The sequence below is a fragment of the Silene latifolia genome, chromosome 5 (genome assembly GCF_048544455.1).
Source record: "Silene latifolia isolate original U9 population chromosome 5, ASM4854445v1, whole genome shotgun sequence".
NCBI classification, from domain to species: domain Eukaryota; kingdom Viridiplantae; phylum Streptophyta; class Magnoliopsida; order Caryophyllales; family Caryophyllaceae; genus Silene; species Silene latifolia.
Genome location: NC_133530.1, coordinates 9,919,715 through 9,947,243, shown reverse-complemented (window position 1 = coordinate 9,947,243; position 27,529 = coordinate 9,919,715). Strand labels below are relative to the sequence as shown.

Below are 27,529 nucleotides of genomic sequence, written 5' to 3'. Positions count from 1 at the left end.
AAGATAACATTCCAAGTTAAACCCACTAAAAGACAAAAAGGAGTAGAGAAGGAAGCGGATATGATACTGCTATCAAGCTAAGTATCGCCTCTGAATTCGAACCAACATGAGAGTAAACAGCACGTAAAGTTTGTCATAAGCATGAACCCAAGCACGAAAGTAGGCAATCCTCCAGGATCTTTTTAACACGAGTACACCACAAAACGCCCAAAAGCCAGTAATAAAACCCAGTACAACACTGATGTATAACCCCAAATCAAATGCATTGTCTCTGGGGTTCTGATCATCTTTATTTATGCTAGATCCTTTTCCGTCTTCATCACCCGGACACTTATTCGGAAGTGGTTCACCACAAAGCCAAGGATTCCCAGCTCAAAGTCCCTAAGAAATTCAAGTCCGAAATGGTTGACGGGATCGCACCAGAAAGATGGTTATTCGAAAAATCCAGTGACTCAAGAGACTTCAGGCTACCTATCTTGGAAGTGATTGACCCAATTAAATTGTTTCCTGAAAAGTTCAGAGAAATCACCCCTGTCAGGCATGAAATTTCACCCGGAATCCCCCCTCCTAAATTGTTGCCGGAAAGATCCAAGCTTTTAACAAGTTCCAGATGATTCGCATCATTGTACAAGTATCCTTTCAGTACAAGGGAGATATAGTCTTTGTACGGGGTGGCGCCGATGGTTGAAAATGTACCATTGTAAACATACCTAACAATAGGCAGGCTCTTTATCTGTGTCATTGCTTGAAGCATGCATAAGCATTGTGGTATGACACCAGAGACATTATTCATAGATAAATCAAGAATTTGGATAGAGGGATTGCAGAGTTGTGGAGGTATGCTTCCAGAGATAGAATTGTTTCGAAGACTGAGAACAGCCAGTTTTTTTAGTGTATGCCCCAAACATCCCGGTATCTCTCCGTAAAACAAGTTGTCCCCAAGATCTAAATATGACAAATAAGTTAAGTTACACAGTGACAAAGGTAGCTTCCCAGAAAACTTGTTATTTCTCAAATGCAAACTCTGTAAATAAGATAGATTAGCCAGTGAGCTAGGAATCTGTCCCGAAAAGCTGTTATTTGATAAATCCAAAACAGAAATAAACCCAGACTCAGACCAGCAATCAGGAAGCTCGCCCGACAAGTAGTTATGTGAAAGGTCGATACCGAGCCCCAAGGAACTTTGACATAGAAAAGAAACGGGACCAGAGAAACTATTTCTTGAGAGATTCAAATATCCTGCATTACTGAAAAAAGATGGGATGGTTCCTTCAAGAAAGTTACAGCTCAAATCTATGGCAGGATTCATGTCAAACACAAATGGGAAATCTGTAGGCAATTTACCGTGAAGTCTATTATGGGAGAGAATGATAAAACTAGCAGCTGAAGAAAGGTTCCAAAACCAAAATGGAATTGTGTCGGAAATCCCTGTATTTGACAAATCCAACCTAGAATAATTAGTTTGCGTTCTAAGCCATTCTGGAAACCGAGAACCTAAGCCACAGGAAGCAAGACCTATAGTGTCCAAATGAAATGGAGGAATCCAACTAGAGCCCACGTTTAAGGTCAATGAGTTTAAGGAGATATCAAAGTAACGCAAGCTAGAAAGATTTGCGAGATGGCTAATACCAAGATCGCCTTTTAGTGAGTTTGAAGAAATATCCAAGTGTCTGAGCATCGAAAGCTGTCCTAGGCCTGGATGCACAGTGCCATTTAATTTGTTGTTTTGAAGTTGCAACACTTTCAACGACCTAAATAGAGAAAGATCAGGAATTGGTCCAGTTAGTTGATTGTTGTGCACATCAAAGGTGGCAAGACTTGAATGTCTCGTAAAATAAGAGGGAAGTGAACCATTCAGCCTATTTGAGTGGAGTCTAAGTTTACTTAGGCTAGAAAACATAGTGAAATCAGGCAGTGAACCACTGAAAAGGTTCTTGTGCATGGAGAGGGTTGTAAGTGACTCGTTTGTGCAGGACAACAACCGAAAAATGCTTATAAGATCACCCTGGAGGCGATGATTTCTGGACACATCCAAACTACGTAAGCCGCAACAACCTCCCAAAGAACTGGGAAGCCAACCTTCTAGTCAATTATAGGAAATATCATGATGTGAAAGAGAAGTCATTTTTCTAAAACTATTTGGAATTGGGCCAGTTAACTGATTGTTAGATATGAAGAAGCTGATGAGAGACCTATGATTGAAAATCCAAGACCAACTAGACGAAGATTCAAAATTGTTGTACGAAAGATCAAGGTACGCAAGTGACTTGGTAGAATTAACATTGAGTTGAGAGGGACGTATAACATTAGGGAGACTGCATCCACTCAAGTCCAGGTGCTCAAGGTGAGGTAGGTTGCTCACAACATGGAGCCAATCTGTGGCTTCAGTGAGGGTAACGCTACTGAGTATTAGGCGCTTTAAAGAAGTGAGACGCGAAAGCATGCTAAGTGTACTTGCGTACATTGTATTATAAAGGGTTACCTCAAGTGTACTTGCGTACATTGGTTGATAAAGGTTTACCTCAAGGGTTTCCAATCTTGTAAGGTTTCCGAGTTCTTGAGGAATCATTGTTCCTTGATCCTCGAAATAGAAGATAAAAAGATGTCTTAAATTGGGGAAAGAACGAATGAAACTTGAGAATCCTTTAGTGAAAGATAGTACATCCAAGTCCATATGCAGGCTAGCCAAGTCATCTAATGAAGGCAGTGACGGTTCTCGAAAGGCCATATACTCCTCACCACATGTATTAGAGTCGAATATTACAGGTAGATCAAGGCCGATTATTCTGCCAGTGAGGTTACTGCATGAAATGCCAGGGCTATTGCAGCAGTCAAGTAAAAAGGAGTTATTGTAGAGTCTTGTGCACTCTGGAAGCATGTCGAGAAGAAAAGCTCTATCATTCTCATTACAGCTTGTCGTGTTAAGTTTTGAGCTAAGGGAAGGGTTAGCTGCGAAATGCAGGAGCATTCCAACCAGAACGAGCAAGCAAAAATACTGCCTTCCATGAATAGAAGGGACTTCCAGCATTTTTAGGGAAATATAAGTGTTTTTAAGGGCACTTGAAATCTATATACGAAGCAAGCACACTGGCAAATTTATCGAAAAATGAAAAGAAACAAACAACCATCAACTTGGAAAGATGAACAAATACTCCATCAGTTAGAATCAGTAAGAGACTTGGTCTACTAATCACCCCTTTCATACGTTGCACTTGAAACATCCACACAATTCCGCCGTGTCATCTTCCCAAAGGTCGAAGTCAATGTCAAAGTCTACGGTTTACATAAATGTCATTGTTAAATGTCTAGCTAAGTAAAACATGCTTAAAAATACCCAACAAAGCTAATCAATAAATCAACCTTGACAATGTCAAAAGCTAGTACTTGACAAATCTACAGAATTAACTACAAAAAAATCAGGCCGAATTCCAGGCAGTAGAGTTTTAGGGTCTGTTTGGATAGGAGGATTTGGAGGGAAGGAGAAGGGAGGGAAAGAAAGGGATGATAAATCCTTTGTTTGGTTAGTAAAATGGAGGTGGAAGGATTTTGAGGGGCCCTCCAAACCAAATTATTTCCTCTCCAATAAAGGCAAGATTTGGAAGGAAAATGACCTCCTCCATTCTCCCTCCCCTCCCCTTCCCTTCCCTTCCCTTCCCTCCCTTTCTCTTCCCTCATTCTCCCTCTCCTCCATTTCCCTCCACTTTTGCTATCCAAACACACCCTTAGGCAATGTCCCATTTAAATGATTATTTGATAAATTCAAGTACCTTAAACTTTCTGTACCGAAATCCGGAATTTCACCATAAAGCAAATTACTTGAAAGATCAAGTGTTGTAAGACGAATCAAACTCGAAAAAGACCGAGGAATACTTCCATTAAACTTATTATTAGACAAATTAACAACACCAAGATTCGGCCAAACAGAGAAATTTAACGGCAGAGGACCGAAAAACCGATTAAATTGAAGATATAAAGATGTTAAATTCCTCAACTTAGAAAAATCAGATGGAAATTGACCTGAAATCATATTGTTTCTTAAGCTTAATATTTGTAATCCACTAAGACGACCAAGTGTGTTATTCGGAATCGAGCCTCGAAACCCGAACCCGGGTAATCTTAGGGCTACCACCAGGGTTTGTTGATCATTGCAGGTTACACCAGTCCAGCTAGTACAGACAGGAGTCACTGGACTCCAGTTTAGATACCGCGAATACGACGATTTTTGTAGGAAGTCTAGCAATGCTTGTTTGTCTTCAAATGGTTCTCCATTAATATGTAGTAATGTGAATCTAAAGAGTATGATTGATATGAAAATGATTCCAAATTTGTTCATGTTTTGATTAGGGTTTGTAATCTAGGAAAGAAATACATATGTATAAATAGAAAAATAAGATGATACAGGTGAAGTAATTATGCATTTATAGTAATATTAATGTTGAGGTAATTATGTATCAATGGTCAACTGTGGCAACAACCATAAGATCATTGTAGTAGTACGAAAAACATTATTAGCAAATTCAATTACGTAATTAATATTAAAACAAAAACATTTTTTTTCTACCTAACAAGTCAAAGCTATTTACTTTTCTGCAAGAGAGCATTGAAATGTGTAACATGAATAGTTTCACATAAAAACAAAAACAATTTGTTTTGGTTTAACGAGAGTTATAAGGGTAAATATGATGTTTACGGACTTGAGTACCACACAGATTATCTTATACAAAACTAACTGTCGATTCAAAGTAAATCGAATCTTATTCTACTTACCAATATCCAATTTTATTGGGTAAGATCTCTCGAGTTTCACTTCAATTCAGATAAATACAACGATTTTATACAAAACTTACCATAGAGTCAAAAATAACTGGAATCTTTAACTTGCAAAATGTGATTAATAGGAATCATGGGAGAGAAGTGATGTTGGAATTAAGCATGTGGGAAAAATATAAGTAGTTTAATTGGTTGAAATAGGGAAGTTAATGAATAGAGACAAGAGGGTACAAAACATTGAGTATGGATCAGTGAAAGGTAATTAAGAAGATACAGTAATTAATTAGGTATTTATGTGGAAATTTTGAAGTTGGTAGTGTATAGGGTTTGGTTGAGTAAGTAGATAGAATTGCAATAATGATCTATCAGTCAAGAAAACAGAGAGTCATTATATGTGTGCAGCACTGCAGCATGATCAGGAATGGTGCATCATATTCATGCATGTGAAGACAAAACTTGAGACAACTAACCATATTTAATCAATTTTTTTTGTGGTCGAGGGCCCCGCAGCGGTTATCTTTTGTGAACCCGATATACGTGACGTGATAGCCTGCAAACCACGAATATCGGGTAAGTTAAGAGAGAGAAACAAACTCGAAATTTAGAAGACATAGCCTCAAGACATAAACACTCCACAAGATTTGCTCTTGGAAATGCCTAAACCCGACTTCTTTCAGAATTTCATCCAAGTTGTTGGATCAGCATGAGCCCCATTTACGCCCATATTATAATGGTTTTACTATTTTTGGTTGAATTATGATTATGATCTTATTTAACATGCTATATGTTTCATTTTATTGTTTATGATGTTAAAAAATATTAATTAATTTTAGTAGTACCAAAAAAAAAAATTAATTTTAGTAAGGAATATTAGAGACTTATACAATGTAAAATGGAAGAAATATGTCCCAAAAAATCCTTTGTCATTTTATAAAGCAAAACCATATACGAATTTAAAAACGCAAATCATTGCAAATTTTACGATATTTGTGAATAAAACATGCAAGCCTACCATTACAACTGGGATTAGGTTGGCATCAAAATATGGAAAATACTATTATACTTGAAGTTATATAGGCATTATACAACCATATACATTTATCCGAATTTATATGTAATTTTTCTGAGTTTTTTTAAAGTTTATTTGTTTTGTTATTTTTAAGTAGGTGAGTTCAAATAATTTACATTATAGCTCGGATTCTTTAAAATAAAACTCGAAAATTTTAGAACAGAGCTCGAATTCTACACCACCCGTTATAATGGTATAGTTCTATCAATTGCAAAATATGGGCATCCACTCAAATTTCAAGTCCAAGACAAATAAAGCCCAATTCCATACTGTTGAATTGGTGAATAAGCCCGTGGGCCAACCAACTCCAATAAGTGGGTTTTAGTGCTCTAATGGCTTCACTAAAACTATTTCGACCCATTTCCAATTTTCATCAACACGCCTCTTTTTCTTTTAATTGCGGAAATATGTTTCAAATACTCCCTCCGTCTCGGTTAAATGGTCAATTGTTGTCCTTTGGCACAAAGACCAAGAAAAGAGGAGGAGACCAATTACTAAATGACAAGTGGACCAAATTGAAGGTGAATGATCAAATTGCTCATCAAGTTCATTCTTAATAGTATAGAAATGATAACAATTGACTGAGACACCCTAAAATGGAAAAGGACAACAAATGACCGAGTCAGAGGGAGTCGTTATTTATACTCGCTGGAATTGATCAGCCGACTTATGGCCGATGTGAACTCGAGTATGATTTAAATTCAAATTAACCCAATTCGAATTGACTCTACTCAATTTGAAAATTTCGGTTCTCAATCAGCCAGCCCCTGCTCATAGCTGATTGACGATTACACATCCAACACATTTTCCAATCTCAACACATTTTCCAATCCAAAATGACCTATTTGTCAGTCCACCCCAATAAACTACGGAGTATAAAGAACGCAATCGTCTCATTGTACACGTACACTATCAGACAGATAGTGATCTCTCACAAAATGCAAGTGGGACGACAAGTGGGATATCTATTTCACACTCAGTTGCACTATCCACTCTCATTTTGCGAGAGACAATATCCATCTACAACTTTAGACAGATAGTGTCCATCTAAAGTGAGAATTTGTGTAAAAAACGAGTTTAATACGGAGCAACTTTTCACAAAACTTTTATTTAAAACGCCTCACAATTTTTATTAACTTTTCTTGAACTTACCATTAATACCCCGCATCAGAATTCTCTAACTACCCCGTCACCGAAAACGAGTATGAATGGTCGATGGTCGTTGGTCGTTGAAAAGTTTAGCTCCAAGTTAAACTCCAGAAGACCAAGACTTGAACCATTGTTCAACCTTTACCATACAACAAGTATCAATCACGAACATATTAACCACGACGACGAAGACTTAACATCGTACGAACGTTGTAAATTCACCAGCAATTCAGCAAACGTAGAGAATGGGCCAAATATGTCCTAGTCTATGATCACTATCACGGTACAAGGTGATTTGTATAGACTGATCTATAAATACATGCATACAATAACCTTCTACTCAACCAAACAAATATCGCAAATTCACTCAATATTTACTTTTATACAGAATAATTTTACGAAAAAAAATGACGGACCATTTTCCACCCAAATTATACCACCACCTTCTCCTAGTATTCTTTTATGCCTTGCTAACTTGCTGTAGTTGCAAAGTTGCATCATCAGAGGTTAACGACAACCATGTCCAATGTGTTGAAAGTGAGAGAGATGCCCTGCTTCTGTTTAAACAGGGCATTCATGTCGACCATTGCGGGTACCTCTATGATTGGGGGCGCAGTCAGGAATGCTGCCAATGGCACGGTATTCGCTGCAACAACCAATTTGGCCATGTTATCAGTCTCAAACTTTGTGGCTTTGGCTCTGATAATAGTGGTTTCCAGCCTTGTTTAGAAGGTACACTCGGTAATTCTCTACTTGACTTGAAGCATTTGAAATATTTAGACCTAAGTATTAATAATTTCACAGAAGCATTACCTAAATTTATAGGTTCACTTGCTAGCTTAGAACACCTTAACCTCTCATATGCTGGGTTTACGGGTGTCATTCCCCAAGAAATCGGAAATCTTTCGAGGTTAACATCTCTTGATCTTAAAGTTGGTAACTTTAACATGAGGGTGGATAACTTCTTGTGGCTTTCGCGTATGAGGCTGTTAAGGGAAGTCGATTTGAGTGGTATTGATCTAAGTGTAGTCACAAACACTTGGCTCTCTATTGTTAACAACCTTCCTTCTTTACAAAAGCTTCATTTGGATAATTGTGGACTATCTCTGAACTCGCCATCTTCTTTTTCATATATTAATTCATCCACAACACTCAGTGTCCTTAGCCTAGCATATAACAACTTGAATGACACATCAATATTTGAGTGGTTGTTGAACTTGAGTGGACTTGAGACCAACCTTATATACCTTGACCTCTCGGTTAATCAAATGTTTGGAAACGATGTGCAACTGTCCGGACATGCTATGAAATTCCTTGATAACTTATGTAGCTTGCAAACCCTAGCCTTGCTTTATACCGGTCTCAGCTACAAGTTCTCTGACATCGTCCAATCCTTTTCTTCATGTCCACACAAACCATTAGTGTCTCTACAGTTAAGCAAAAACCAAATTTGGGGCTCGATTCCAGATAGCATTGGCTTCTTTTCTTCCTTGAGGGTATTAGACGTCGCTAATAATCAGCTGAGTGGTACTATTCCTCAATCCCTTGGACGACTTACGATGCTTGAGAGGTTGTATCTTACTTCAAATTATTTGAACGGAACTCTCAAAATCGCCCACCTATCTAACCTCTCAAAACTACGTGCGCTGAGCTTGTCATATAACACAGCAGTAGTTGTTAGGATTAGCTCTTATTGGATTCCACCATTTCAGCTAGATAGCCTCGATTTAAGGTTATGTAAGATAGGCCCTTATTTCCCAAGGTGGCTTCTAACTCAAAAAAACTTGTTGATGCTTGATATATCCAATGCGAGTATTTCAGACACCATTCCTATTTCTTTTTGGAACTCGAGCTTGGGGCCGAGATTTAACATGCTAGACCTGTCTAACAATATGATTCATGGTACAATTCCAGATGTACCAGTCACCTTTAACAATGTCTATAGCATTAACCTAGAATCCAACTATTTTGAAGGTGAAATACCATCATTTTTAAGCAAAAATGTTTCAATCCTGTATCTAAAGTACAACCAGTTTTCAAAAGGGCTTGCTCGTTTATTGTGCCCACAAACCCCAAGGTCTCTTTTCATGCTTGACCTATCAAACAACTTGTTCTCAGAAAACATTCCGGATTGTTGGAGCTATTTCGATCAATTATTTAGCCTCCATCTAGAGAACAACAATTTTCAGGGAAATTTACCATCATCCATGGGTGCGTTACATCAGCTCAATGCACTACACTTGAGCAACAACAATCTATCTGGTGAATTACCAGTATCTCTAGTAAATTGCAAGTCATTGGTGATTCTCGACCTTGCATATAATTACTTGATTGGCCATATACCCCCTAGCTTTGGGCATAGTTTCGAAAATCTTGGCATTCTTACCCTACAAAATAATAATTTTTTTGGTGGTCTACCTACTAGCATTTGTGATCTTTCTCAACTCCAAATCTTAGACATTTCAAACAATCACATTTCCGGAACCATCCCGAGATGTTTGTACAAACTGGAAAGCATGGTCAACACAGATGAGTCCTCTCCACAATTGGATATTGTTTTGGGGAGTTATCTAGATTCTAGAAGCAGTATATGATAGCACACTAGTGATGTGGAAAAGAAAAGAACAGGAGTTTGGTGGTAGCAAATCATTAAGATTACTTAAAGGCATTGATATTTCCAACAATAAGCTAGAAGGCCATATTCCAGAAGGCATATCAACTCTCGTTGGTTTAAAATTCTTGAATCTATCACGAAACAATCTTAACGGAGTTATTATGTCAAGAATTGGTCAACTGACCTCTTTGGAATATCTTGATTTATCGCATAACCATCTCTCTGGTGAAATCCCTCAAAGTTTGTCTCAAATAAGCACTCTGACCGTGTTAGATATTTCAGACAATAACTTGACTGGAAAGATTCCGGTTGGCACACAATTGCAAAGTTTTGATGCTTCATCATACATGGGGAACCCCGGACTTTGCGGAGAACCGCTCCCAAAATGTGGTAGAGATGAAGCACCCATTATTGAACCAAATGGAAATGGCAAGCACGAGACAAAAGACAACTTTATCCTAGGACTGTGCATAAGTGTGATACTTGGATTTATCACAGGATTTTGGGGAGTTTTCGGTACTTTAGTTCTAAAAAGAACTTGGAGACATGCCTTTTTCCGATTCTATGAAGACACAAAAGACCGGATGTGTGCTATATGGGTTAGAAGTACCGATTATTAATATAAGGAGATCTAAAGCTACATGACAAGTGTTTCTATCATATTTTTGTTATCATCATTCGTATAGTTTACTTCCTTTATTCACTGTGTTTCTTTTCCTTATGTACCTAGAATTTGTAATAAAGCCGCTCATAGGCTAGCTAAGCGCTTTATTAAAATCGTAGAACTTGTTAACCCGATTGTCAAAAAAAAAGAAAAAAAAAAATCCTAGTTAATGAAGTTTGTATGCATTTTTCTTTCTTTCACGTGATTGATGTAAGCTAACTTCTTCGGGTGCTTCCTCCAAGTTGATATAAACTCACTCTCTTGCTTTCAAGTTTCAATCAATAATTGGTTGAGTAGTTGTTTAAGGCCGTCTCATTGTGATACCACACAAATCTTAAGTTTCCTATGAAACGATGTTATGTTTTGCGAGGCCAATCCAATAATTCATTTAGAACTCGCAACTAAATACCCATCAACTTTCCCATTAAGAAATTAACATATAAAAATATTAACTCCAAATATGGTTCCAGATACTTCTATTGTATAACCGTGTCATATGATAATTTATTTAACAACAATATTCGAATTAAAAATAGAAATTAGCATCATGATTATGAGGACATTTCTTATATTCATTAGGATATACTATCTCCATTGTTCCAATTGTTGAACCATATAAGGAGATAAATCGAGTTGTAATTTTGACTTTGTGAGAGAGAGTTTTTGGGGTACGGGGTTGTACTCGAGTAGCACGATCGGGGTTGATCGTGGGGATTTTCTTTGTAATTGAGTTTGATTATAAAGAAAATATTAATAAGAGAGAGGTGGACGTAGACCTTTAGAGAGTAGGTCGAACCACGTTAAAAATCTTGTGTCTCGTGTTTTTATCGCTCTTTATATTTTGTTTGATTTTAGTTATTTCATAACTCGTTGCAATCAGAACAGTACAGCACGATTTACTTCGTTTAAACAGACAGCGACTGTTTAATTAGCCCGAGTACTGATTCTTAATTAAACGAGAAGGAGATGGTTGAGGCCCAACTATTATAAATATTCCTATTACTTTTATTAGTACAAAGGTGCTGCATATTCTGCAAATCTCAACATACTCGTTAACTCGTATATATTTGGTGATACCTCTATTGCTACTGAACTGAGTATTCTGCAAATCTCAATATATATTTGGTGATTCACTTACTCCTTTATGTTTCAAGGCAACACTTAGTTAACAAAAGTGCTAACTTAACAATTACTCGTTATTTTACTTCGTAGTTCGTACATGTTTAATATATATGTATGTGTGCAAGTATTTGATGTCAACAGTCAAGATCAATAACCCATAATCAACAATTTTTAGACCAAAATTCTTTGTTTTATGAGCAAGTATCTGACTCTAAAGAATTTTAAGAAGGTAAGATAGCAGAGAAAGAAAAATAGAGGAGATGAATTCAAATGAGCAGAGATAGAAAAACAGCAAACAGAGAACCATGAACAGAGAAGAAGAAAACCACAAAAGCTGAAAAGAAAGAAAAGAAGGACAAACTAACCTAGCAATGGTGCAGCAATGGTGAAAGGGCAGAAGCGCCCATCTTAGAGAAGGGATAGCAGTAAGAATTACTTCAGCTGGTATTATGATGACTACTGCATTGGTGAAGGTTGTGTGCAGTGTGATTATTTTCGCAGTGCGGCTTTCTTCCTGGTCGTTGAAGACTTAATTTCGTTCTTTCATTTTTGCTCAAATCATCATTACCATCTTTACTGACTGTAGTTGTTGCAGTGGATGAAATTCTTCTTCCACTCCACAGATATCTGCCTTTTTCGCCTTCTTTTCTTCAAAATTACTCCCTCCATCTCAATCATTTGTTTACCTTTCATTATAATACCTTTCACAATGAACAGAAACAGTAAACAAATGCTCGAGACTGAGGGACTATCACTTCAGATTAACTTCAAACAGAAACAAGCAATTTTAATGTTCGTGTTGGTTTCTGCATAAGAAGAAAATTCATATGAATTAGAATTTCATCTGATAGTGTTTTGAAAATGTGAATTGATTTTCTTTTCATGTTTTAAATGTAGAAATTAAAATGTGCCAATTCAATTTCATATACTGTTTAGAAATCATGTGGATTTAACTTGGAAACTCAATTTCTCAATAATGTTTCGGAAACATGTCATTGGAATTGGATTGGGTGTGGTGTGTTCCGATTAGGGTTGGGTTACATCCATGACCCACCTCGACCATTTTGACAAGAATGGCTACTATGGTCTATGGGGTATGAATTTGAGAGCTCCAAAATTTAACTACGTTGGAATTAAAAAGGACTTTTGTCCACTTCCAATTCCAAGGTTTACCTAACACATGAAATGTGTTAATTACCGAATTCAATTTCAATTCTAACTTCAGAATAAGAGATTAGATAGCTAGTCAATTGGTCATAGAACATTGTTCTTGAAGGCGACTCCACCCACATTACCAAGCTACTCTCGCGTCTCAAGTCTCGACTAAGGAAAGTCCAAGGACCTATTTCTAATTCAGCAAAATCTAACCTATTACAATCGTAAATTCCATACAACATAGACACACAAAAAATCTACTTTTTCTGTATCAGTCATTTGTTTACGAATAGGATATCTCGAGATAAACTATTACTACTCTCGAGATATATCCTACTCCGTATTATTTACCTTTTATATTTATTGTAAGCCGGAATTTTAACCAAAACTAAACAAATGATGGGGACACAAGGAATATTCGGATTAATATACACCAAATTACCTGATCAACGAACCCATTTCAAAATTCAGTAACAATTTCAATGAAACATACTTGCAAAGCTAAACCAAACCAAACCAATCACAGAAACTCAAATACGATAATCAAAGAAAATCAAACAACAAAAAGTATCGAACAAGCCCAATGAAATGAAATACCCAGTAGAGTGATTAAACAAACAATTTTAAGTTGAAAATTAGGGTTTTTACCGGTTGTGATCGCCATGGCCGTCGCAAACGCCGGTTGTCGCTATGTTTGGAAAATGAATTAGAGTAGTCGTCTACACTCATCTGTGTAATGAAACAAAGGAAACGCAATTGAGGAAGGGAATTAAATGTTACCAAGTAAAAAAAGTTTTTTTTTTTTTTTTTTTTTTTGGTACTGTCGTCTGGAGGGTAGTTAATTTTGGGGAGTTGCCCCTCTTATATACCAAACAAAAAAACGGAGTAAAAAACGATTTTACAGAATTGACAATTATATCCTTCCATTTCCTCTTCAATCTACTCTCCCTAATTTCGCATAGAGTACTCTATCTCTCTAATTTCACACACGGTTCTCTAAGTTCATGTACTACATCAAAAGTTACAATGATTCTTTTGTATAGGCTAGAGCTGGCCAACAACACGGACCAACTCAGCCCGACTAAGGCCCGCCCCTGACCAGCCCGTCCCGCCCCTTCCCCTGGCCTGGGTTCCATTTTCCCAGCCCAGCCCGTTCTTATCCTTGTGAATACGAGTTTCGGTTTGATGCTGAAGTGTTTGTGTGTTGTTGTTTGTTGATGTTAACACGAGCAGGGAATAAAATAGATCACTTTGTTTACTGTAAAGATAAGATCCACGCATGGTGATATCGATTCGTAATCCTTATTTAGGTCTTCGTTTTACCTTACCGAATGTACTAAAATTTTCCCCAATTGAGTAGTACTCAGTTACTCACTTATCACTATTTGTCTATTTTCATCTCACAGAAAAAACAAAAAAGCCTCCCACCATTCATGGACGAGTTTTACTCTTTCATGGACTTTTTTTCATTATTTTTCCATAGCATGCCCTTTGCCTAGAAACAAAACAAAAAAACTCTCTAATTTTCTCCCTCACAAATTTAATCGAATCCACAAAATTAGTCAAATCCGTCAAATTACACAATTATGGATGGTAATTCTCGTATCGATCGAGTAATAATTCTAATTAATTTTATCAATTATATTATAAAAGTATCAAATTATAGAATTGATTTACCCTAATTAATTTAGGGTTTGTTTAAACTGTTCCGACATTTGCGTGAGGGACGGCCATAGAAGAGTATAGAGTACTTTCCGGCGGCAGTCCATGAATAGATTGAACACGATGTTACTGCCTTACTCCTTTTGCTTGTTTGATTTTTTCGTTTTTCATTTTTTTTTTTTTTTAATGTTTTGTATTTCTTTTTTTAATTGTCTGAGGAGGTTGTCAAGACGGCTGGTGGTACAATGGAGGCAGCATTAAGGGTGGTGAATGGTGGCTAACGGGTTGTGGTGGTTGGATGGTGGTAGTTAAAGTGAGAAAAGAGTAAATGAAAGAGATAGAGAGAGAATGAGAGAAGGGTATTAAAATGAAAATCATTAAAACAAAAAGGGTATTATGATCATTTATGTCCATGAAAGAGTAAAACTCGTACATGAATGAGCATCACCCTTAATTTAATAGTAGTCATCTTCACCTCACAGAAAGGAAAAAAATGACGCCAACAACTATTGTCTTCTTATGTAATTTAATTTTTTACTCCCCACAACTATTGTCTTCTTATGCATGGTTTGAGTTTTGCATTGATGAAGCATTGTGTTAGCATTAATATTTTCTGATTTTGTAACTCCAAAAAAATAGCCTTTTCTGGTTTTGCCTAAGAGCATCCACAATGGTAAGCTAGTTGGTACTAGCTTACCTTTGCCACATCATTTTTTCGAACTACAACAATTTCAAGCTACAACTTACTCCAGCGGTGAAGTCGATTTCCTACTAGCTTTATGTGACCCACCTAACACACTCTCCTATTTTTTTATTCAATTTTTAATTTTTAAATATAAAATTAAAACATTATAAATAAGACCACTATTTTTCTATTGGTTATATTTTTTTGTGGGTCCATTTAAGCAAGTAGCTTCATGGAGCTACTAGCTCAATTTTTTTTGAGCAAAGCTAATCTATTTGGATTACTCCAATGGTTAAGCTACTAGCTTGCAATTTCTTAAAATTGCAAGCTAGTCCTTTTTCTTAACCATTGGAGATGCTCTAACATATGTCCTCCCTTGCATGCTTTTTTGTCCTACACTATTGTTTTTTGTAAGCCATTTATTATAAAGGATCATGCATATCGTTTACTACTTTAAAGGATAAGTGTGTGCCTTTTTTTTAGATTAACACAAATCCTTTTTCCTTTTTTTTTTTTGTTAATATCCCTCTGTTTTTCTTTTATAAATGCCTGAGAAAATTTTACTTATTTTTGCTCATAACAAAACCACAAAAAATAAAATCCTTATACATTCTCCCACGCCGCTTTATAGCATCCTGAAATCGGTAATACATTTAACTCATCTATTTATTTTTTATTACATTACGACTACTATTTGTCTTAAATTTTTAAGTATAGTTTGCAAGTTATTTTCTCTAAACGTTTACATTTTATTTAATTGTATATTAATACGGTAACTATAAAGAACTCCATCGTTTTACGTAAACGTGTACATCTATTTGCAGCTCACGACAGTAACAAATACATACTACTCTGTAGAGTGCAACTGCTATTTTCAACTCAGATCGGGTACAAAGTTACTTTTGAAAAGTTCTAAAAAATTTCTAAGGTCAGTATGCGCTGAAAATTGTTATTTTATATTATTTAATTATTGTTTTAGCGTTGTAGTAATATCATATCACTCAGGTGTTCCATTTTGTCTTTTAGAAAAAAAAAATATTAGGCTGCTACTATTAGGTCTTTAGCATTTTGTAATTATGTTTTTTTTTTTTAAAAAAGGTAAATCGCTAGCGATATGTAGTTTGAATTTTTTAAGTTTAATTCTGTGTGAGGTTTTTTAAGTATGATATTAATGTTTATGTTCTTATAAATTGCACACTTTAATTTTTCTTATCAATTTTTCACTATATAATACATCTCTTACATTAGTAATCATAATTTGCAGAATATAATGGCTCCCCCAAGAATACCGCTTGCTTCAGTAATAGATCGTACGAAAAACTTTACTGTTGTTGTCAAACTGGAGGCCCTACTTGCATCAAGGAAATCATATCGTGGAGATCAAACACTTCAAAATTTATTGTTTACCGATAAAGAGGTATCACGCTACTAAGAAAGTATAATTACGAAAACAAAAAAATTATAAGTACTAATTTTCTATCTATCTTTAAAGTCACGAATATCTTCTTGAAATATCAGAGCGGGCATTTCTGTTCCCTGTTTCATAATTATAGATAGAAAATTAGTACTTCTAATTTTTTTGTTTTCGTAATTATACTTTCTTAATAGCGTGATACCTCTTTATCGGTAAAAAATAAATTTTGAAGTGTTTGATCTCCACGATATGATTTCCTTGATGCAAGTAGGGCCTCAAGTTTGACAACAACAGTAAAGTTTTTCGTACGATCTGTTACTGAAGCAAGCGGTATTCTTGGGGGAGCCATTATATTCTGCAAATTATGATTACTAATGTAAGAGATGTATTATATAGTGAAAAATCGATAAGAAAAATTAAAGTGTGCAATTTATAAGAACATAAACATTAATATCATACTAAAAAAACTCACACAGAATTAAACTTAAAAAATTCAAACTACATATCGCTAGCGATTTTACTTTTTTTTTAAAAAAAAAAAAACATAATTACAAAATGCTAAAGACCTAATAGTAGCAGACTAAAATTTTTTTTGTCTAAAAGACAAAATGAAACACCTGAGTGATATGATATTACTATAACGCTAAAACAATAATTAAATAATATAAAATAACAATTTTCAGCGCATACTGACCTTAGAAATTTCTTAGAACTTTTCAAAAGTAACTTTGTACCCGATCTGAGTTGAAAATAGCAGTTGCACTCTACAGAGTAGTATGTATTTGTTACTGTCGTGAGCTGCAAATAGATGTACACGTTTACGTAAAACGATGGAGTTCTTTATAGTTACCGTATTAATATACAATTAAATAAAATGTAAATGTTGAGAGAAAATAACTTGCAAACTATACTTAAAAATTTAAGACAAATAGTAGTCGTAATGTAATAAAAAATAAATAGATGAGTTAAATGTATTACCGATTTTAGGATGCTATAAAGCGGCGGGGGAGAATGTATAAGGATTTTATTTTTCTTGGTATTGTTATGAGCAAAAATAAGTAAAATTTTCTCAGACATTTATAAAAGAAAACAGAGGGATATTAACAAAAAAAAAAAAAGGAAAAAGGATTTGTGTTAATCTAAAAAAAAGGCAAACACTTATCCTTTAAAGTAGTAAACGATATGCATGATCCTTTATAATAAATGGCTTACAAAAAACAATAGTGTAGGACAAAAAAGCATGCAAGGGAGGACATATGTTAGGCAAAACCAGAAAAAGGCTATTTTTTTGCAGTTACAAAATCAGAAAATATTAATGCTAACACAATGCTTCATCAATGCAAAACTCAAACCATGCATAAGAAGACAATAGTTGTGGTATACCAATAACTCAGAATTACATTAATAGGTATGCTGGGGGGAGTAAAAATTAAATTACATAGGTAGTCAATTACGCAACTGCTCGATCAAAAAATGCTAGGCTAACTGGTTATTGTATATACTTATTAATAAATAATTAATCATGAAAAATAAAACGCTTAATAACCAGACGAATCCAATAAGAAAAAGATGTACAATAAATAGGAATGTTGTTCGTTCAGCTGCAATCGAAAGAATCAAACTTTAGTCACGGTCAGCCGTCGGAAGTAGAACAGAAGTACTTACTTATGTGCACCATTGACATTACAGAGTATATGAGTTTATTCCAATGCTAGTACAAATAGAGTAACTCGGTTTTACTCCGTTAACAAAAAAAATCGTCGCATATAATACTTGGTATTTAAAATAACCTGATAGAGTACATGTCGAACACTACTAATTTACAAAATGCAATATTGTAACGATTGTAATATATACGGAATTTGTTTAAGGATGTTCGGTTTGTCGTTGATGTCAGCGATAGAGATGTTGCTAGGAGAATACTCCCTCTGATTGTAAGTCTAAGTCATGGCCAGCAAGGATACCCAACCAACACCCGCATATAATTGGGTACTCTTTGTCTTTTGTATGTAGACATGAATACATACATCAGAAGTGTAGAACTTAAAAGGCAAGGACTGTACCAATTGAGCATCCTCTTCCGCCATATTGACTTTGCTTTCTCTTCCTATATATGGTTAGTCGGCGAATCGATGCGATTTTTCTTCACAGCGAAACATCGAACATTTGGCGACCATATTTGTAAGACAGATTATACTAACAAATCAGTAAATACGAAACCAATACCCTTTCCATAACTGTTGTGGGAACTGAGATTGAACTGAATATATCGCTTGATCAGTATTCAAATAATGGTGGGAGTGTAGATGTTGGCGTCTTTTTTTTTCCTTTCTGTGAGGTGAAGATGACTACTATTAAATTAATGGTGGGAGGTTTTTTTGTTTTTAGTGTGAGACATATAGACAGTAGTAAAATAAAAAAACCAAGAAGAATGGCAAAAATGTAAAATCTGACGTCATAAAAGGGCACAACACACTGAAATATGTGTCATACCAGTATCCTCTTTTATAATAAGGATAGAAAAAAGTAATTTTAGGTTAGGCCCGCCAACCCGTCCCAACCCGCCTCGGGCCCACGCCCGGGTCCTGGCCTGACCAGAAGAGCCCGACCCGCCCCTTGGCCAGCCCGGGTACAAGTCTAATATAGGGGTATATCCGAGCTGATTTGACCTCGAGCTTGGTTGAGCTCGGAATCAGCTCGTAAATTTGAGCTTCAACTCAGAACTTTACAGCTTAAAAAATTAGAGCTTGGAATCGGCTCGAATTAGGCTCGAGCTCAACTCGAGCTCGGTTAAATCATTATTTTATTACGTTCTTTAACTTTTAAATAAAATTTAAAATAAATATATTTTAAGAAAAATACAAATATTAAATACTTAATAAATATAATCAAAATATAATCATAAATGCTAAAATAACACTTCATTAAGAATAAAAACAATTGTAAAATGTCAAAATTAAATAATAATAAAAATAAAAAGAGCCTAAACGAGCTTCCGATCTGAGCTTTACCAACTTCTAAATTAAATCAGCTCGAATTTGGTCCACCTCGGCTCGAAATCAGTTTGACCAATATCAAGCTGAGCTTTGACCGAACTAATTCTGAGGGCTCTACGAGCCGGCTTAAATATTTACAGACCTACGTACAATTGTGTAAAACATTTTATACAATAATTTTTAATTTATTATCTATGCATTTGTGACCCGTCAAAGCGGTTTCAAAGATGGTATAATCGGTCCTAGACTTGTAATAAAAATTCATAGAAATTTGTTTATTTAAATATACGATAAAGTTTTCTTTTAGAAAGTTTTTAATAAAAAGTATTCTCGTAGAATATAGCTAAATTTTGCTAAAATATTAAACATAAATTCTTATTTAAGACGTGTTTAGATATGTGCGAATTTAATTTTCATGGTAATCGATGATGACAAAGGAGATGAATGACATTTGATACATTAATAAATTAGAGGGTAGTAATGTAAAATACAAGAATGTCATAGATTAATTAAAAACATACATGTATTAAATGTAACTTGTTTATGTTATGTAGGTTAATTGTGGTGAGTTTTTGTATAGGGGGTTCGATATGTGTTGTAGGGCATGTGAGAGATGTAGTCGCAACAATGATATAGTGATAGGTCTCTTTATCGTGGTAATATGTGATAATCGCCGCAAAAGGAGAGTGTTGTACAAGAATTTATCCATAACTTGTGTACTCAGGATTTTAGGTTGATTTATTGTATGGGTTTGTTAAGTTGTCCTTAAACTTGTATTCATAAGAATCCCCCCTACTACTAAGAGAATAAAAATTCTCAAAAATTTGCCCTCCAAACTCCACCTACTTATATAAGGAAAGAAATAAAATTTCCTCATTAAACTATAATCTTTTTCTTAAAGCATGTTTTTTTTTATTAAATTCTAAATTATAATTATATAATGTTTTAATCAAAATAAAATAAAAGGAGTATAAAATTATAAAATACAGAATTGTTAATTTTTCTTCGAAAATGACTTAATACATACTTAAACTATATAAAAAAATAAAATAATATTATTAGCTACGTAAAAAAAACTCATTAAGATAATTTAAGCAAAATTATAAAATAAAATCATTAACTTTATGTTAAAAAAAAAATTCATGACATACTACGTTTTTTTTTCTCATATTAAAATAAATTAGGTGAAATATAAAAATTCGAAGGTATAAAATTTGGAATGAATCCTCCTATATACTAAGAGAATAAAATTCTCCAAAGTTTTCCTCCAAAAGGTATCAAGCTAAATAAGAAAACAAAAATACTTCTTTCTTTAAATTATTATCACTTCATCAAAATATAACCTTTTAATCACATAATAATATTTTCTTTGAAAATCTAAATTATAATATTTTAATTAAAGAAGATAAATTCACTATAATTTTATAAACTGTAAATTTCTAAATTTTTGTTATGTATTATTATATATGAGAGAATGACTTGACTCATTTTGTATAAAACAAAATATTAAACTGATATAATTAGCTTCATCACAAAAAAATAAAAAATTATTAACATAATTTGAGAAAATTTATTATTTGTAATCATTAGTTTTATGTTAAAGAAAAAAATCATTAAATATATTTTATAACTTTACTAAATTCTCTTGATTAGTTCATAGTTCATTTTTTTCTCATATCGAAATACGATGAGGTATATGAAAAACATGAAAAACAAATAATGTATCAATTTAAAATATTTAAACAATAACTAAAAATAAAACATCTATATATACCGCAAATGTGCGGAATTTACACTATTAAATCCAATAGTATAATTGTTACATTCTCTAATATCCCTATCTAAAAATCCGCGCATTTGCGCGGGATCTATACTAGTATATGATTATATGATAGATGAGATAGTAAATATAGTCATTTGCCAAACCATTTTAAAAATCGTGTTTCTCCATTTTTTCACGTTATGTGTGAACGCTACAAAGTTTCAGGAAGAACTATTCAAATAAATTTGAGGATGAATATTGTCGTTTTAAGAGAGATTTACGAATTCGAGACAAATAAATTTGAGGATGAACTATATTCAGATGACCTGCTGATCCTTAAACCAGTCTTTTGAAAACTTTTACCCCGTCTAGAATATTTGATTATTGATTATATTACCCCGTCTAAAACGTTGGTGTTGGTATGAAGTATGAACATTCTAACAAATTCAATCAAAATAGTTTACTAATCAAACTACCTAGTTACTAACATTACGGACTGCTGTATAAATACATTCTCAATAATGCATGGCTAAACAAATAACATTTGCTCAATATTTATAGCATAAACAATAATTTTAATATTTTTTTATAGTAAAAATGAATGCCCTCTATTTTCACATTCTCCTTCTACTCTAATGCATGGCTAACCTATTTTAGTTGTCAAGTTGGATCACTAGATGTTAATGACATCGATATCCAATGTGTAGAGAGCGAGAGAGATGCACTCCTTCACTTCAAGGAGAGCATTAGTGTCGACAATTGCGGTCTCCTCAACGATTGGGGAGACAGTAAGGAATGCTACCAATGGCGTGGTATTCACTGCAACAACCAATCTGGCCATGTCATCAGTCTCAAACTTCGCTGCTTTGTCTCTGGTGATTCTGGCTATGAGTCTTGTCTTGAAGGTACACTAAGCACTTCTCTACTTGACTTGAAGTATTTGAAATATTTGGACCTTAGTGTTAATAATTTCAGAGGACAGTTACCAAAGTTTATAGGTTCACTAGATATTTTAGAGTACCTTAATCTCTCCAATGCTGGGTTCGGGGGTGTGATACCTCAAGAGATCGGAAATTTATCTAGATTAACGTCCCTCGATCTTAATGACCTTAACATGAGGGTGGATAGCTTGGGGTGGCTTTCGCGTCTCAGGTTGTTAAGAGTACTGGATTTGAGTGGCGTTGATCTAAGTGTTGCCACGAATACTTGGCTCTTTATTGTTAACAACCTTCCTTCCTTACGAAAACTCCATTTGGATGGGTGTGAACTATCTCTAAGCTCACCATCTTCTCTTTCATATAATAATTCATCCACAACCCTTGGCGTCCTCAGCCTTTCAGATAATAACTTTAATGACACGTCAATATTTAAGTGGTTGTTGAACTTGAATGGACTTGAAACCAACCTTATATATCTTGACCTCTCCTACAATGAAATGTTTGGAAATGATTTGGAATTCTCCGAAAGGGCTATGAAACGCCTTGATAACTTATGTAGCCTACAAATTCTAGACTTGTCTTCTACGAATCTCAACTACAAGTTCTCTAACATCGTCCAATCTTTTTCTTCATGTCCACACAAGTCATTAGTGTCTCTACGATTAAGCCAAAACCAAGTTTGGGGCTTGATCCCGGACAATATTGGCTTCTTTTCTTCCTTAAGAGAATTAGACGTCGGTGACAATCAGCTCAATGGTACCATTACTCAAGGCATTGGGGAACTTACGATGCTTGAGAGTTTCGATCTTTCTTCGAATTCTTTGACTGGAACTTTCACAAATGCCCACTTATCAAACCTGTCAAAACTACAAGAACTTAGGTTGTCAGATAACACAGAAGTAGTAGTTAACGTTGATTCAAATTGGATTCCTCCATTTCAGCTCAACACGGTAGGTTTGAGGTCATGTAAGGTAGGCCCTAATTTTCCAAGGTGGCTTCTAACCCAAAAAAACTTGTTATGGATTGACATATCTAATGCTAGTATTTCAGATACAATTCCGGTTACTTTTTGTAAGTCAAGCTTAGGGTCAGGGTTTCGACTAGACATGTCTCATAATATGATTTACGGTACACTTCCAGATGTACCAATCATCTTTGACAGTCTTTGTAAAATTGACCTAAGTTTCAACAATTTGGAAGGTTCAATACCCTTATTTCTAAGTAATAATGTTTCAATCTTGTATCTAGGGCTGGGCACCGGTCCAAAACCGGACCGGAACCGGTTTGGACCGGAACCGGAATCGGTAAAATTCATGGACCGGGACCGGACCGGATTACAAAAATTCCGGTCCAAGACCGGACCGGACCGGTTGGACCGGAATCACCCACTTTTTCAAATTCCGGTCCATTGGACCGGATCGGACCGGTTGGACCGGATTGGACCGGAATAAAAATACAACTTTAAGGAAAAAATGAAAATAACAATAATTCCGGGCATTCCGGTCCAAACCGGTCCGGACCGGAAAATTCCGGTCCCGGACCGGACCGGACCGGAAACCGGAATCTTGGAAAATGGTGGACCGGAGACCGGACCGGAATTTTTAATTCCGGTTCCGGTCCACTTGATTCCGGTCCGGACCGGTCCATTTTTCCGGTCCGGACCGGATTATGCCCACCCCTACTTGTATCTAAACAATAACAATTTTTCAAACGGCCTTGATTCTTTTTTGTGCCAACAAATCCAAAGGCCTCTTATGTATCTCGACCTATCAAACAATTTCTTTTCAGAAAAGTTTCCGGATTGTTGGAGCTATTTCGACCAATTAGTGACCCTGCATTTAGAGAACAACAATATTTGGGGAAATTTACCGACTTCAATGGGTGCGCTACACCTGGGCGTGCTACACCTGAGCAATAATAATCTATCTGGTGAAATTCCGGCGTCCCTATTAAATTGCAAGTCACTGGTAATTCTTGACCTGTCAAATAATTCATTGATTGGGAACATACCCCCTAGCTTTGGGCATAGTTTTCCGAATCTTGGCATCCTTAGCTTACAAAATAATTGCTTTGTTGGGGGTTTACCTACAAGCATTTGCGATCTTTCTAAACTCCAACTCTTGGACCTGTCACAAAACAGCATCTCCGGAACAATTCCAAGATGTTTTCACAAATTGGCAAGCATGGCTAATTCAAATAAGCTCTTGCAAAATTCTGATATTACCTTGTGACTTTGTGAGGTCTAGTTGGTATAATCTAAACTTATGGAATTCAATCTCACAATTAGTCAAAACAATGGAGCTCTATTATCACTTTCACGGATTTTTATGTAATGTAACAACGGAAATGCAATTAAGTTAATGTTTTTTCAGATAAAAATTCGTGCGACAAATTTGACTCTCGTCCCCAAAAGTTCTAGTTGGATGTAAATTTGATAATCGGCACTACTTTTTAGAGGTGACAATCGGATCAGGTTTGAGACTGATCGAATCATGTCAGGTTTAGGTCACGACTACATTTAGATTGGGTTCAGGTCCCTTACGGGTCGGGTTAGCACAGATCAATTCTTATTTTGGGTTTGGATAAGGTAGGATTGTCGGGTCATTATATAGATCTATCGGGTTGAGTTATTATCACGGTCATTTATGAGTCTGTATGTATTAGTTTTTCTTTTTTTTGGTGTAAACCGGGGTGTCCACCGTCGACAACAGTGTATAATCCTCTCGCCCCGGGTGCTCTCACGAAGAGGTAAACGGCTGGCCAAAGAGTTTGTATGTATTAGTAAGTGTTGCGTAATTGTATTTCATAAAAAAATAAAATTTATACGATAAATAAAGGTAACCGGACGAACCCGATCACCAAAATTATTAGAATTCGAGAAAACACAAGTGTATGCATAGAAAATCAAATTAAAAAAAATTGACCCAAATTTATGATTCAAAGTTCAAACTAGTTTCATTTATATTTCCTTCTCCCTTGATCACCAAAATAAAACCTTAATTTCCTTAACCAAAACCCTCGATTCGAAGCAGCCATTTCCGAGCTCTGCATCAAAAGTGGATTTGAGTGATATAGATCTGAGTACGACTGCAAACACATGGCTCTTTATTGTTAACAACCTACCTTTTTTACGAGAGCTTCGTTTGGAGAACTGTGGACTGTCTCAAAACTCACCACCTTCTCTTTCATATATTAATTCATCCACAACCCTTGGTGTTCTCAGCTTTTCGAGTAATAACTTGAATGACACGTCAATATTTGAGTGGTTGTTGAACTTGAGCGGACTTGAGAACAACTTTACATATCTTGATCTCTCTTATAATTTAATGTTTAGAAATGATTTGCAACTCTCGGAAAGTTCAATGAAAGTCCTTGATAACTTATGTAGCTTGCAAACTTTAAACTTGTCTTATACCAATCTCAACTACAAGTTCAATAACATCATCCAATCCTTTTCTACATGTCCACACAAGGCATTAGTGTCTTTACAATTAAGTGAAAATCAAGTTTGGGGCTCGATTCCTAACAACATTGGAGTCTTTTCTTCCTTAAGGGAATTAGACGTGAGTCAAAATCAACTGAGTGGTACAATTACTCCATCTCTTGGGAAACTGACGATGCTTGAGGATTTGGATCTTTCTTTCAATTCTTTAAATGGAACTCTCACTACCGCCCACTTATCAAACCTTTCAAAATTACGTTCTCTGAAGTTGTCATTTAACACAGAATTTGTGGTTAACATTAGTGTTAATTGGATTCCTCCATTTCAACTCGATATGCTACTTTTGGAGTCATGTAAGATAGGCCCTTATTTTCCAAGGTGGATTACAACTCAAAAAACCTTGTCCATGCTTAGTATATCCAATGCTAGTATTTCAGACACTATTCCTATTTCCTTTTGGAACTCAACCTTGTGGTCGGGAATTGGTTATCTAAACATGTCTCAGAATATGATTAATGGTACAATTCCAGATGTATCAATCATCTTTGACAACTCTCCTCAAATTGATCTGAGTTATAACTTCTTGGAAGGTGTAATACCCTCATTTCTTAGGAACAATGTATCCATTCTACATCTAAACAACAACACAAAATCTCATTGAAGACGGCACGTATCCGTCACTTTGGAGTGACGGATACCATTTCCTCTCACAAATGACCCAAATAGAGGAGAGAGGGAAGCACATGGGGGTGCCCCCACCTTGTCCCCCCTATCCGTTTTGTGAGTGGCATTACCCGTCACTTGCTCCGACCCGTCTTCAGCAAGACTAATTAACTGAAACAACAATAAGTTTTCAAAAGGCCTTTTTTCATTCTTGTGCCCACATACAAAAACACCTCTTTCCAATCTTGACCTATCAAGTAACTTGTTTTCAGAAAAGTTGCCGGACTGTTGGAGCTATTTCGATATGTTATCTAACCTCAATCTACAGAACAACAATCTTTGGGGAAATTTACCAACTTCAATGGGTGCGTTACATCAACTCAATGTTCTACACTTGAGCAACAATAATTTATCTGGTAAACTACCGACTTTCCTGGTGAACTGTACGTTATTGGTATGGTTTGATAAAAATTACCACCTCCAGCGGTGAAATCCAGTCTCAGCTTGTTTATGAGGCATCATGATTCTAATTGAGTGGTACATATACCTTCTCTTGGCGCTGAAATTGCGGGATATTATGCTAGGTAACTTGACTGCACTTTAAGGCGGTATTTGGCGTGTATATAACCGACAAGCAAGATAAGGTCACGTCAAGATCAAGTCTCAAACCGAAATTTAATTCATTGTTCATTCTCGGTCCCAAGTCCTGAAAAAGCAGTAGTAGTAGACGTGTGACAAGTCAGCTTGTTATATAACATGGACATGGACCATATTTTAATATTGTCTGTGATTTTAGATTTTGTATTCATTGACAATCTCCCGAAAAGAACTTGCCTTTAGAGCACTCACAATAGAGAGGATGTAGTTTCCTCTTAACACTCTCTCCTTTAAGAGGAGATCCTCTCTATTGTGGAGATGTATGGAACATCCTCTTAGCAAGAGGATGTTCTCTACTTCCTCTACTTTTAGAGGAAGTATAGCATTGGCCCTTGTGCCAACTATCTAATAATGTTTTTCCATGTGAATTATTTTCCTTTATTTTTTTTTCTTTTGTAAGAACTTAAAATGTATATAAATGGGTAGAGGATGTATAAGAGTATCCTCTCTATTGTGGACAAAAATATAAGGAGGAGGATAAACATAGTGGAAATGAAGGTGGGTCATAGAAAAGGTGATATCTTAAAAAATAAGAGGGTGAAACAACAAATAAGAGGATCATACCATCCTCTCTACTGTTCATGCTCTTAGCTTTATAATCTGATTGAACTTTGAATGCTAAGACACCATCGGTATCATCAGTAGCCGAGGAAGAAGGAGCAGCACGCATTCGCTCTTCCTGAACAACAGCTTGTTTAAGCTACATTAACTTTTAATGGTTATATGATAGCTAGGTAATTTATGTAAATTGCAAGTAGGTCCAAAAA

General features: G+C 35.5%; 3 protein-coding genes and 1 long non-coding RNA gene across 4 annotated transcripts in view; 1 reads left to right on the top strand and 3 right to left on the bottom strand.

Moving 5' to 3' along the window:
* Positions 1-27,529, bottom strand: part of LOC141656664 (receptor-like protein EIX2) — a 398,824-nt gene that overhangs the window by 131,084 nt on the left and 240,211 nt on the right. The gene's annotated exons all lie outside the window — the stretch shown is intronic.
* LOC141656668 (receptor-like protein EIX1) overlaps positions 1-27,529 on the bottom strand; it is a 276,353-nt gene that overhangs the window by 19,909 nt on the left and 228,915 nt on the right. The window lies entirely within an intron of this gene.
* On the top strand, positions 7,337-10,036 carry LOC141656663 (receptor-like protein EIX2). Its single transcript, XM_074463638.1, has one exon. The coding sequence runs from the start codon at positions 7,396-7,398 to the stop codon at positions 9,580-9,582; it is 2,187 nt and encodes a 728-aa protein (XP_074319739.1). The 5' UTR covers positions 7,337-7,395; the 3' UTR covers positions 9,583-10,036.
* LOC141655885 (uncharacterized) lies at positions 16,300-17,676 on the bottom strand. Its single transcript, XR_012548220.1, has 4 exons — positions 17,283-17,676; positions 16,999-17,102; positions 16,507-16,659; positions 16,300-16,426 (listed from the first exon to the last, which is right to left on the bottom strand). It is a non-coding gene; the product is annotated as an uncharacterized LOC141655885 (long non-coding RNA).

Excerpts from the sequence above, each read along its gene's own strand:
- LOC141656663 (XM_074463638.1), top strand. The coding sequence starts at position 7,396 with ATGACGGACCATTTTCCACCCAAATTATACCACCACCTTCTCCTAGTA.